The sequence below is a fragment of the Denticeps clupeoides genome, chromosome 3 (genome assembly GCF_900700375.1).
Source record: "Denticeps clupeoides chromosome 3, fDenClu1.1, whole genome shotgun sequence".
Classification (NCBI taxonomy): domain Eukaryota; kingdom Metazoa; phylum Chordata; class Actinopteri; order Clupeiformes; family Denticipitidae; genus Denticeps; species Denticeps clupeoides.
In genome coordinates, this window is record NC_041709.1 from 29733881 (window position 1) to 29745120 (window position 11240).

Here is an 11240-nt window from a genome sequence, read left to right on the forward strand (position 1 = left end):
AAAGCAATAAAACTGCACCCTAAAGTGCTCAATTCAGAATTATTAATTAGTCATTGATTAATCATTCCAACATGGTGCATAATTTCCCGAAGGAAAGAAGGAAGGGAGGGGAGGGGGTTGTTCAAGGGTTTTTGTGAGCCTGTCATCATAATGAAATGTAATTCATTTGAGGTGGGAGATGTAACATTTATCTAGAGCTATTTCAAGTTGAAAATGCCTGTTTTGTAAAAACAGTGTTGCATATGTCACTCAGAAAAAAATCCATCCATCAATTGATTCATACTAAAATTAGGGTTATATAGCACCTTGTGTATATTTGTGTGAGTTTGAGTAAGTGATCATATGATCATATCAAAAAAGTTTACCTGTTACTGTTTACCTACTTCAAGTGCATGTGCAACACTGCCATCTACCGACAGCTGCTGGACATGAAACATCGGCGACCCTACTCATGTTCAATAATATTTCTCGCTGTGTGTGCAGTTTAATTTTCAATGTATGAGATATAATTTATGATAATCTACCCTCAGTATCATCTGACACTAGACAATCATTTTTGTCACGCTGCAGCTCCCACAGTCGCCAACACTCGGCACAGCCGCCAGATGCCGCTGTTTCCCCCTTTTTCCGCGCAGAGTCCGGACGTGACGCGATGTGCACGCTTGCGTTCTTCTTGGATGCAAGCGCGGTTAATTCCGAGCCCCGTTCGGAAGTAAAAGCGTGTCCGGAGTTCAGCAAGGTGGATGTGGGAGGCCAGGCCGGTGGCCCGCCTGCATTTCCAGCGTTACGCGGCGGCGGCGACGACGTGTTGGCGTGGAATTTTGTACACGTCTGCTGCTTGAGTACGGGAACTTTTCCTTTTTCTTTCCCGCCGCAAGGAAGTCAACGGCTAGTGTTGTTTGCTAGCTGAGGAGCTAGCCGCGCGTTGTACGCGTTAGCCGAGCAGCCAACGGAGCTGGTTCCACCTCCACCCAGCTGTCAGCTCGTCATATACGGCCAGTGCGTGTCAAGCACAGCACGGGGGGTCGCGTAGACTAAAGTTATGGTCAGATCAAATCTTATAACGGCAAAGTCCAGTGTAGCTGATTTAGTAGCCCAATTTAGTTTGTTTCGTAATGTCTTTACCATTCTTTTTATTTCCCTGACAATAAAGGTAAAGTTGTTGGCGTTATTAGCTGATAATGATCGTGTACTCGTGCAGGTATTGCTCGGACTGACCCCGTTGGAAGTATGGCCGCCCCTGCCCTTCAGCAGCCCAGTTATCTGCTGGTAAGGACTCGTTTTGGATGCAACACTTCGTGTTCTGAGATGTGCATTCGTGTGTGTGTGTTTTCAGGTTGTCTCGGAGTGCAGTGTTACGCCACAGGAGTGTAATTCGTATTCAAATATACATTCTGTATGTTCTTTTTATATCAATTTTGTATAGTGGTATATATGTTTTAAATAGACATTTCTCCCCCCCTCAGGCCAATTTAAAAGCTGACTGGACGACAAAACCTTTACTGCAGCGCTGTCAGGATCTGGTGAAGGTGATTGATGACTATTCTGCAAAGGTACGGGCCCTCCCTGTATGATGTCAGCATATGCCATTTGGCCTGTGCGGCCCATTAAATGTAGAACGAGGGACAGAATCCACCCCTAAATGGGCTGCTCTACGGCAGCTGAACCTCTGGCAGAAGTGCACTGCAGATTAGGGACTCGCCTTGCGGTTTAGAGGAGACAGGAGGAGACAGCAGCTGGGACTGGAACGGCCGCATGCTGTTGTGCTGAATGCTCGCTTTCTTTGTGCCCCTCACGTTTGTTTTTGTCTGATGAACTAGGCAAAGTGAGGTTTTAATCTACTAAATCCATTATCCAGATTGTTTTCTGCGACACTTAACACATTCCTGATCTGTTCATTTCCCAAGGTCTGAAAAGAGGGCAGGGTGTAATTGAATCAATAAGGCAGTAATTTGCGTTTAGATGCTTTCAGGGGCAAAAAAAAAGAGATACAGTCTATTTAAAGAATGCTGGGAAAACTCTCATTTCTACAGGAGCTGCATCACATCTTCCCCTGGCTTGTGGAGAGCATCTTTGGTAGCTTTGATGGGGTCTTAGTTGGATGGAACCTACGCTTTGTGCAGCCCCGCACCAATGAGTACAACATTGCTTTGGACTTTTTGCACCCAAGGTGGGTGTGTGTGTGTTAACATTCTCCCATTGCGTGGGTAAAGCTATATTAAATTCAGATATTTCATGACAAGTGCTTGTTTTTAGTGGTCCGATGCTGAAGCTTGTGTACAAACTGCAAGCAGAAGAGCACAAGTACGAAGTGCCCATCAGCTACCTGCCTGTAAGTCTAGAAGCTGAACCAGTCACTGTATGTTCACTCAGTCCAATCACTAAACGGTTTGTCCCATGCAGGGCCCGGTGAAAGCTTCTATTCAACAGGGTGTCCTACCAGACAGTCCATTCTTCCACAACAAGCTCCAATTCCCCATGTCTGGAATTCCCCAGATGACATTCAGCATGCTGCTCAGTATCCTTGTCAACAGAAATGTGTCTTACGCTTTATCCTGGTCTGTTGAGCAGATGAATGTCCTTAACTTTCATTCAGATCCCTTCGAATATTACATGTTCAATTTTGCCTCCAGCCTTTTAGCACCAAAGGTAAGACTCTTTTTATTATTGTTGTTTTTTTTTGTAGGAAATCTAAAGCGCATTTTTATTAGCGCTGCACGATTAATCTAATCGTAATCGCGATGTCAGTCTGTGCAATTTTTGCAACGCAAAAAGCTGCGATTTAAATGATTAGTACATGGATTGGATCGGCAACATATCCGATCCATTCGCTCAAAGTTTGTGAGCTGACTGAAGTCTCACTTCAGTCGGATGTGACGTGTTTGGTCACATGACTTTCGATTCAGAGACATATGGTTAGACGCCGCATGATGCGCTGCATCGTACGTCAACGTCGCCGCCATATTGCGATAGGCGCTGCTGTGGCATGAAGCATATTCACGTCTATGGAAAGAAGTGCATAAAAATGCCTCACTCTTGTGCTAAAATCCCGTTTTATAAGTCTTAACCTTAGCTAAGCTAGCAAAGCTATGCATTCCTGTGCTCAAGTCAGCCTCCAAACAACGTTTTGGTTAAACGTAGGAACTATAATACGGGATTTTATAATGGCCAAATATAATCAAAACAGTTGTTTAGCCTTACCAGGGTTTGTCGTTCGACAGTAATGTCGAGTTTTTTGTGATTTATTTAATTTTGTAGAATATTGTATTTTGAAAGCACTGGGCATTTCAAGTTGTTATAAGTAGTTTGTTTCACTTTGAAATTAAACATTTCAATATTAGTATGTGACTTTTCATTTATATACAAGCAAGTGTCCTTTATCATATCGCAATATTGATCTCAATAATCGCAATATGTCTTTTTCACCAAATCGTGCAGCCCTAATTTTTATTTTCCTGTTACAGAACTACCCTGCAGGAAATGCTACCTCTAGAGACAGCGCATACTTTATACTTGTGGACTCCTACCTTAAGTACTTCCTCCCAACCGAGGGCAATGTGCCATCATCTCCATTCTCTGACCTCAGAAGTAGCATGTCTCCTCCTCCTCCAAGGTACAAATTGCAAGACATGCATTCACATTTGTTGCTGTAATATGCAACCCAGTTTGCTATCTTCTCCGTCCTCATTTGACTGCTCCCATGAGGGGTCGCCACAGCAGATGAACCGGTGTGGCTGTTCACACAATTGTCTTGGATGCCCTTGACCCAGTCCTCCCCATTTACTATTCTGTACTAAAGGTTAATTTGTATAAAATCGGATTTTGACGTCTTGTGCATGTTTTTCCTGTTACCATCAGGTCTCCTGCTGTGCCTTTGCTGGGCTATGGTGCTCACATCACAAGCCTGCTGAAGCGCCACATCTCCCATCAGCCCTCAGTCAACGCTGATCCCGCAGCCCAGGAGATCTGGAGGTCAGAGACACTTCTGCAGGTGAGGAGAACCAGATGGTTACACATCTTTCTCTTGTGCACCTTCTAGAACTCGCATGAGCATATGAAAGTGGGTCTAAAAAGAATCCAGTGTACTATAATTTAAATGCTTGGGCTATTTAGATTTTTTTTTTTTCGTCTTGTCTTGGGGGTGGTAGTAGCCTAGTGGTCAACACATTTGAAGACCCAGGTTCAAATCCCACCCTGAGCAAGACCTTTATGATGCTCCAGGGGGATTGTCCCTGTAACTACTGATTGTAAGTTCCTCTGGATAAAGGCGTTTGATAAATGCTGTAAATGTTTTTTGTAGGTGTTTGTGGAGCTCTGGTTGCACCACTACTCTCTAGAAATGTACCAGAAGCTTCAGTCCCCTCAGGTGAAGGTAAGTGCATGATGTGGAAGTAGCACTTCCTCCCTCCTGCTGCATTGTTCCACCGCACGGCTGATTGGCTGAACACCCCTATGCCCTGCCCGCAGCCCTGCCCACCTTTCGCTGGCCTGGGACTTCTGCCCCTCCTCCACTGCCCACTGTAGGGTACATACACACATAATACCATTTCAACCTGATGTAAATGTTGCGTCTTTTGAACCCAAGTACACACACACATGCTGGAACATACACTCTGTGAATGATGTGCTTGGCACTGATATACTGTTAACCTGTCCACAATTTTACTTCTGATCTGATATTCAGATGTAGTAGGTAGTTCACTGAATATTTTCCTGACTTCCTTTTCCACCAGGAAATAAACCAATCGGTTCAGTTCCTATGTGTTATTGAATTTTACCTGCTGCATTTTTTTTTTTGTGGGTTAATAAGAACAACAAAATCTGTGTTCTTCCTGGGCAAATAATGCAGAAATCTTCACTCCCTCCAATTGGCATGTAATATTGGTAGTAGTGCTTTGGGTTGTTGTCTCTCTTCTCCCTCTCTGCATGTATCTGACTCCTCTGGCTTTCTGTTGGTACTCAGAGGTTGCTTGTCTGGCTCATGAGCACTTGTGGGTTAGCCTGTGCCATGAAATCGGTTTCAGGCTTCCATTTATTTTCCGCTGCTTTAATTGCAAGTCACTTTTTCATATGTGTATATATAATTATTTGTTTTTTGAGAAATGTTGTTCCATTTGCCAACTGGTTACCATGGAGACTGTGCGATGCAGCACTCTTTTGCCTTTTTCCCACCTCACTGGGTTCAGAAAGCTTTGTGCAGTTATAATTCATTTAACATCCCATAAGGACATCATCTCTGTCCTGATTGTTGAAAGTTATTTTCAATTTCAGATTGGTTCCTCCCTAGAATGTCATAATTACAGACGGTTTGAGCATTTTTTACAGTCAGTCATGCTCTTGCGTTACACTGGATATTTAAATATTCTTTAAAAGACCAAATCTTAGATAAAGACTTCATGAAGACACAAGATAATAATTAATTTTAAAAATCTTGAGGAAAAACCTGTTGCATCACACATCTGCATTTGTGTTGTGGTCTTATTGTGCTCTCGTTAAGTTTCATTTTTATTTCTTACCTATTTATTTGTTTTTGTTCATTTTTTTTTTTTTATCACTTTGTTTTTCTGTTCTTTCTTTCCTACTATTCTCATGTTCATCTTCCTCCCCTTCTTCCTTTCTCTTTTTCTCTCCCTACCTCCTGTGCCCTCCCCCCACTATTTTCCTCTGCCCTCCCTCCTCTCCTACTTCCGGGCCCTTCAGCTGGCGCTGCTGCAGTACCGCCTCAATATGTCCAGCATGCTGTGCCAGTCCCCCGGCCCGCCCGCCTCTGGGACCCTGCACTCCTACCAAGTACCTCACCTTTTTCATATGGCTCCATCCACCACTTGCTGAACCAACCTTCATTTTACTTGGTCTGTTTTAGTTGTAAAAGTCATCCTGGAAGCAGGTCATATAGAGATGGGCATTACTGTCTTTGAAGATGTGTGTGTTCTAATGTGGCGACTCATGAGCAGCTTTTGTTGTTCTTGTGCTTTTCTGTTGTGTTTGTCCTTTCTTTTCGGAAGCACTACTACATTTCCCACATTATCCCAAAGAAATTGCCCCGGAAATATCTGTTTGTTATTTGGTTTTTTTTTTTGCTGTAATTGGGCACTGTTTTCAAGCTGGCGATAAGCACGACACTATGTGCCTGGTGCTTGATATCCAATGTAAGTCAGGATTTACGTAAAAATGATAAAACATGAAAGAACTGATTGGTAGAAACTACAAAGATTCACACCAAGCCTTTTGGTTTCTGTATAATTATTTCTGCCCTAAAGACCATTATCCTTAGTCATGTTTGTTAATGTTCATGTAAATGTGTAAAATGGGAGAAGCCTGATGATTGACAGATCTTGCAGATGAATGAATTAAACCCACACTAGAACTTTCTTCTATTTATTTATATCCTACATTAATGAGCACGTCTAATGCTCTGGACAAAGGGCACCAGTTTTAAAAGTGTCTTGCATCTCGTTTAAACAATGCCTATGACTAGCAGCGCAGTTAATCTCAGATCACTCTGCTTGAACAGTATCCATCACAGATCTTGAGAGCAACATGGATAATATGCAATGGTTTTAGACAGTGGTGTTATAATGCTGTATCAATATTTTCTCTCACTAATTTTTGGTAATGCTGTAGTGATAAAGAGACATCAAATATCAATATTTCTGTCAACAAATTTAGTGATAGATCCTTGTTTAGAACCTTGCCAATGCAGACCCCTAATTTCAGATATTCTTTACATGTTTTCGTTTTATACTTGTGCACTACTTTTCTCTTCAAGGCTCAGGAGCTTTATCTGTTTCTCATTATTCATGTTCAGAATTTCTGTCAAGGACCAGCTGACCAAATACAGCCTTTAACCACTGTTTTTAAAACCTGTGACTGGTGGTGTCAACTTGGTGACAAATAATGAAGGGCAAGATTACAGAAGGTTTATTTTAATGTACTCTCTTGTTAGGATTGTGGTTCCCTTTGAATTTATTCCCCACAACTAGCATGACTTTGTACATGGTCACCTATTCCCCACAACTAGCATGACTTTGTACATGGTCACCTGCACATTTCCCAGCATTAGAATTCATACCCGTGCCTCAAGTTACGTAACCCGAGTGGGAGTGGGGAGTAGGAGGCAGTCTCATGAAAGCAGTTGCTCTGCACCGTGGAGCATAAACAAGCCTGATTAAAGACCAATTATTATACCACAGTTTATTCTGACTTGACCAGTGGAGAAGTCTGCCTCATGTCTTTTAAATATCGTTTCGTACTTGTTGCCGGCTGTTGCATTAATAATGCTCAATCATGGAAGCAAAAACTTTAGAAAAAGTTTCTAATTTCTCCTACATATTTACTGTACTATTTAAACCTGTATTTTGAGATGTTTATTAGGAGGCAGCATTGTGGTGGGAACCTTTCTGGTGAAATACTTCCCCATAGTTTAATTTTGGAGAAAAAACGTTTCACTGCGCACCTTTTTATAAGAAATATCATGTGTAATACACAGGCAGTCTGCCAATGACACAGCTCTGTACTTTCAGGAGCCCTTCAGTCCCACCGAGGAACATGTCCTGGTGGTGCGTCTGCTGGTGAAGCACCTCCACGCCTTCTCCAACAGCCTGAAGCCAGAGCAGATCTCCTCATCGCCCTCTCCACATTCCCATGCCAGCCCCCTGGAGGAATTTAAGAGGTTTAAGATATATAATGCCTGCTTCAGCTTCCTCCAGAATCTGTGTCTTTGCTCGGCTGATCTTCTGACTTGTTGCTCCTGTCCACAGGGTAGTTGTCCAGCGGTTTGTCCAGCAGAAGCTGTATGTCTTCCTTCAGCACTGCTTCGGTCACTGGCCACTGGATGCCTCTTTTAGATCGGTACGTCCAAGTTTCCTTCAACTCCATAATTATGGAGTTTGTGTTTTCTGGTGCTGTTATGTAAAGTCTGAGTTCCCCTCCCCCCTTCTCTAGGTGTTAGAGACATGGCTGAGTTACATTCAGCCCTGGAGGTATACTGGAGAGAAAAACAACCCTCCTGTTGATGGGCAGGTCAAGAGTGTCCCAGAGCAATGGTGATTAGCTGTTGTCTGCACGGATTAATATTTCTGGAAATATTGATTAAAGGAACACAACTGTGAAGTGTGCAGATGTATTTTAAATACGAACGGCTCCTATTCAGGCCAATATTTCAGTTTGTAAGAGATGATGATCAAGAGAGAATTTTTTTTTTCTCCAGGGCTTCCTTTGTGCAGGAGAACCTGCTGATCTACACTAAGCTATTCCAGGGCTTTCTAAACAGAGCTGTGCGCACTGACCTGGTCAATGCCAAGAATGCTCAGATGGTCTTCAGGGTGGCCAAAGTTTTTGCTCAACCAAACTTAGCCGACATGATTCAGAAAGGTATGGGACATGCTATAATTTTTCAAATGCAAAGTAAGCAATTAAGATATTAAAGAAGAATATCAGATAATCAGGATTAATACATTGACAGTGACTTCATTTCTTAGAAGAACATTACTGCTGGGCCTTGTAACTAGGAATGGGTTGGTAGGGTAGTTCTTTGTACTTTGCTCTGGACAAGGGCGTCTGGTAAATGATGGCACTTCTAATGTACTTTGTTACATTAGAATATCTGTAGAAGTCTAGTTTATCCACGCAAACAGTATAATCACTTTCAGCCTGTTAACTCGAATGATCTCATTCTTACAGGTGAGCAGTTTTTCCTAGAGCCAGAACATGTTCTGCACCACCGCCAGAACCGGGTGTTCCTCACCCCTGCCCACGGTGGCAGCTTCCTCTCATCACGCCAGCCTGTGGCCACAGATGCCGTGTTCAAGGTGAAGAGCCACGTGTACAGTCTGGAGGGGCAAGATTGCCAGTACAAGCAGATGTTTGGGACTGAGCTTCGTTATGCGGTGAGTAGATGGGTGCTAGGTGACCCTTAAAAGGGACACGTTTTGAAACTATTGTTCTTTTTATCTTGTTAATATATTTATTAGATTTTTTTTTTTTCTTTTTGTTTTCTTTGCCCCTCTTCTGCAAAAATCTAGGTATTAAGGCTGGTCCAGATCATAGGCCAGGCCCGGCAGACTGCAAAAAGGATATCAGACCAGTCTGCGGAGGTGGCCGCTAATAACTCCTTTTTCTCCTGGTTTAACTTGGGCTCGTCTGACCTCAACAACACATTTACCGGGGCAGAAGGAGATGACCTGGGCGAGTGTGTGAAGACGCACGAGTACTTGGAAAAAGCCCTGGACTACCTGTGCCAGATTTTTAAAGTGTGTGTGCTCATCTAACCACCATGGACCGGCTTTGTTTGATTGTATTTGTGAGGTCAATTCTTAATGTTTCAATTATTAGTTGAATGCAGGACAGTTGTCACAACTAATGGCAAACCTGGCATCAACACAAGATGACATGGGCTTCAAGAAACTGCCAGACTGCATCCTGGGAGACAATGGGCCTGTCCTCACAGACCTGGGCAGGATGCAGGTGAGGCCAGATTTAACCAGCATGTTCTTTTCATGAATGTCTCTTCTGAATTTTCATGATCGTGCCTTTCCGTCCTTCACAGATTATCAATGGTCTTCGTCGGTTTGAAATTGAATATCAAGGGGACCCCGAGCTCCAACCCATTAGGAGTTTTGAAAATGCTTTCTTGGTTCGCCTGTTCTACCAGCTCTCTTCATTTCTCAATGAGCGGGTGAGCATTGTTTTATATTCTTTGTGTTTCCATTCTTAATTGTAACATTCTGTATATTTCCCTCCCCAGAAAATCCCACGGCGCCAAATGCCATAAACTTTATTTCGATTTTCCAAATGATATATCAGTTAGTGAAAAGGAAATCAGTGGTATAGCACATCCTTAGTGGAAAATGCTCCTGTACAGATTCTTCTGCTGTGTAAAGATCGTGTTCAGCAAGGCAACTGAAGCTCAAATCAAAATCACCCGTATTTAGTCATGTCCCAGACAATTCATGACTGTTGGCCACCCTATTATCAATATTGCAGTACATAAATTTATTCAGATATTATACAATATTATATTAATGTCACAGTATAATATATAGTTTTACAAGATACATCAACCATATTGACTTGTCTTGGATTATGGTAACATAACTTTCTCTGGTTGTTATCAAATCAGATTATCTAAAGTGTTTAAATTCCTTCCTCTAGTTCGGAGTTCACATGGAAGCCCTGTGCTCTCGGCCAGATTTCTTGGGCAGAGTGGGCCGTCACTACCTCACCAGTTCCTCGACCGTCGCCGAGCGCAAGAGGAGGAGCCCAGCGCCGCGCCGCAACCCAGAGCGACAGCACAGGCCGAGGGTCAGCCTACGCGTCCTGGCCAGTTATCGTACCCTGCTCATGGCCTTGCTGATTTACCTGCTGGGGGCGCTCTTGTCATTGGGACTGCTGTCCAGCACAGGCCTCCTCTTGGTGGCTGGTTTAGTTTATGAACTCTTAGTGAATGTGATGTTTGCTGACAAACCGAAGTTCCATTAACTAAACTACTGCAATTTTCATGAATTTAGCCAAATTCTGTGTCCAATGCCACCTTTTTAAAATGAAATTTGTACATATACCTAAAAATAAGCCATGCACTCTTTGATGCTCTCCTTGATGCTTAAATTGCATTTTGTTCAGCATTTTGGAGGGTAGTTGTACTTTTTTTTTTTTAGTTCCAAGTCCGTGGTTTTTCCTTACTTTTTTAAGGAATTCTGCTTTTTTTAAACTTTAAGGAGAGGTGTGAATCTGTCCTGGGCTAATGATTCGATCTTGATTTGCTGTATTTTTCTTGACTTGCACTTGACCTTCACTTGTATTATAACATTTGTTACAATAAATTTCCTCTATTGTAACCAATGACAACAGAGCATGGTGTGATTAATTTTTGGAATAAATGACTTGATCGTTCATGGGTAGACTTTTTGACAGACTTGACTGGTTATTTTGGGTGTACAGTGTCTGCCATAAAGGCAAACTGTAAGCTAAATTGCAGAAACTGCTATGAGTGTAGAATAATTCTGAAGGTCCCATTTACAGGAATTTCACATAAGTATATGTGTTAAATATTTCAAGGTCAGTTTTGTATTCATGGTCCTAGATTAAAAGTTTTTTTTTTTGTGTGTGTGTGTGTGTGTGTGTGTCAAGGACTAAACAATCCATAAACAGGAAACTGACTAATCAGGTGTAGAGATTGCAAATGGCAATTTTTTTTACCAATCTGTTGACTCCAATTTAATTAATTACAGGAAACACCAGTT

General features: G+C 42.4%; 1 protein-coding gene across 2 annotated transcripts; it reads left to right on the forward strand.

Annotated features, from left to right (window-relative positions):
* Positions 1 to 649: 649 nt before the first annotated feature.
* Positions 650 to 10845, forward strand: smpd4 (sphingomyelin phosphodiesterase 4). 2 transcript variants are annotated; one of them, XM_028974797.1, is made up of 20 exons: positions 650 to 842; positions 1202 to 1269; positions 1467 to 1553; positions 2034 to 2170; positions 2257 to 2332; positions 2404 to 2518; positions 2597 to 2649; positions 3465 to 3613; positions 3859 to 3991; positions 4301 to 4372; positions 5701 to 5790; positions 7524 to 7672; positions 7761 to 7851; positions 7945 to 8045; positions 8210 to 8373; positions 8683 to 8888; positions 9024 to 9251; positions 9334 to 9465; positions 9548 to 9676; positions 10153 to 10845. In XM_028974797.1, exons 1-20 carry the CDS (start codon positions 653 to 655, stop codon positions 10477 to 10479), a joined length of 2697 nt encoding a protein of 898 aa, XP_028830630.1. In that variant the 5' UTR covers positions 650 to 652; the 3' UTR covers positions 10480 to 10845. The 2 variants fall into 2 exon arrangements, with proteins under 2 accessions (XP_028830630.1, XP_028830631.1); XM_028974798.1 differs by lacking the exon at positions 5701 to 5790.
* Positions 10846 to 11240: the final 395 nt, after the last annotated feature.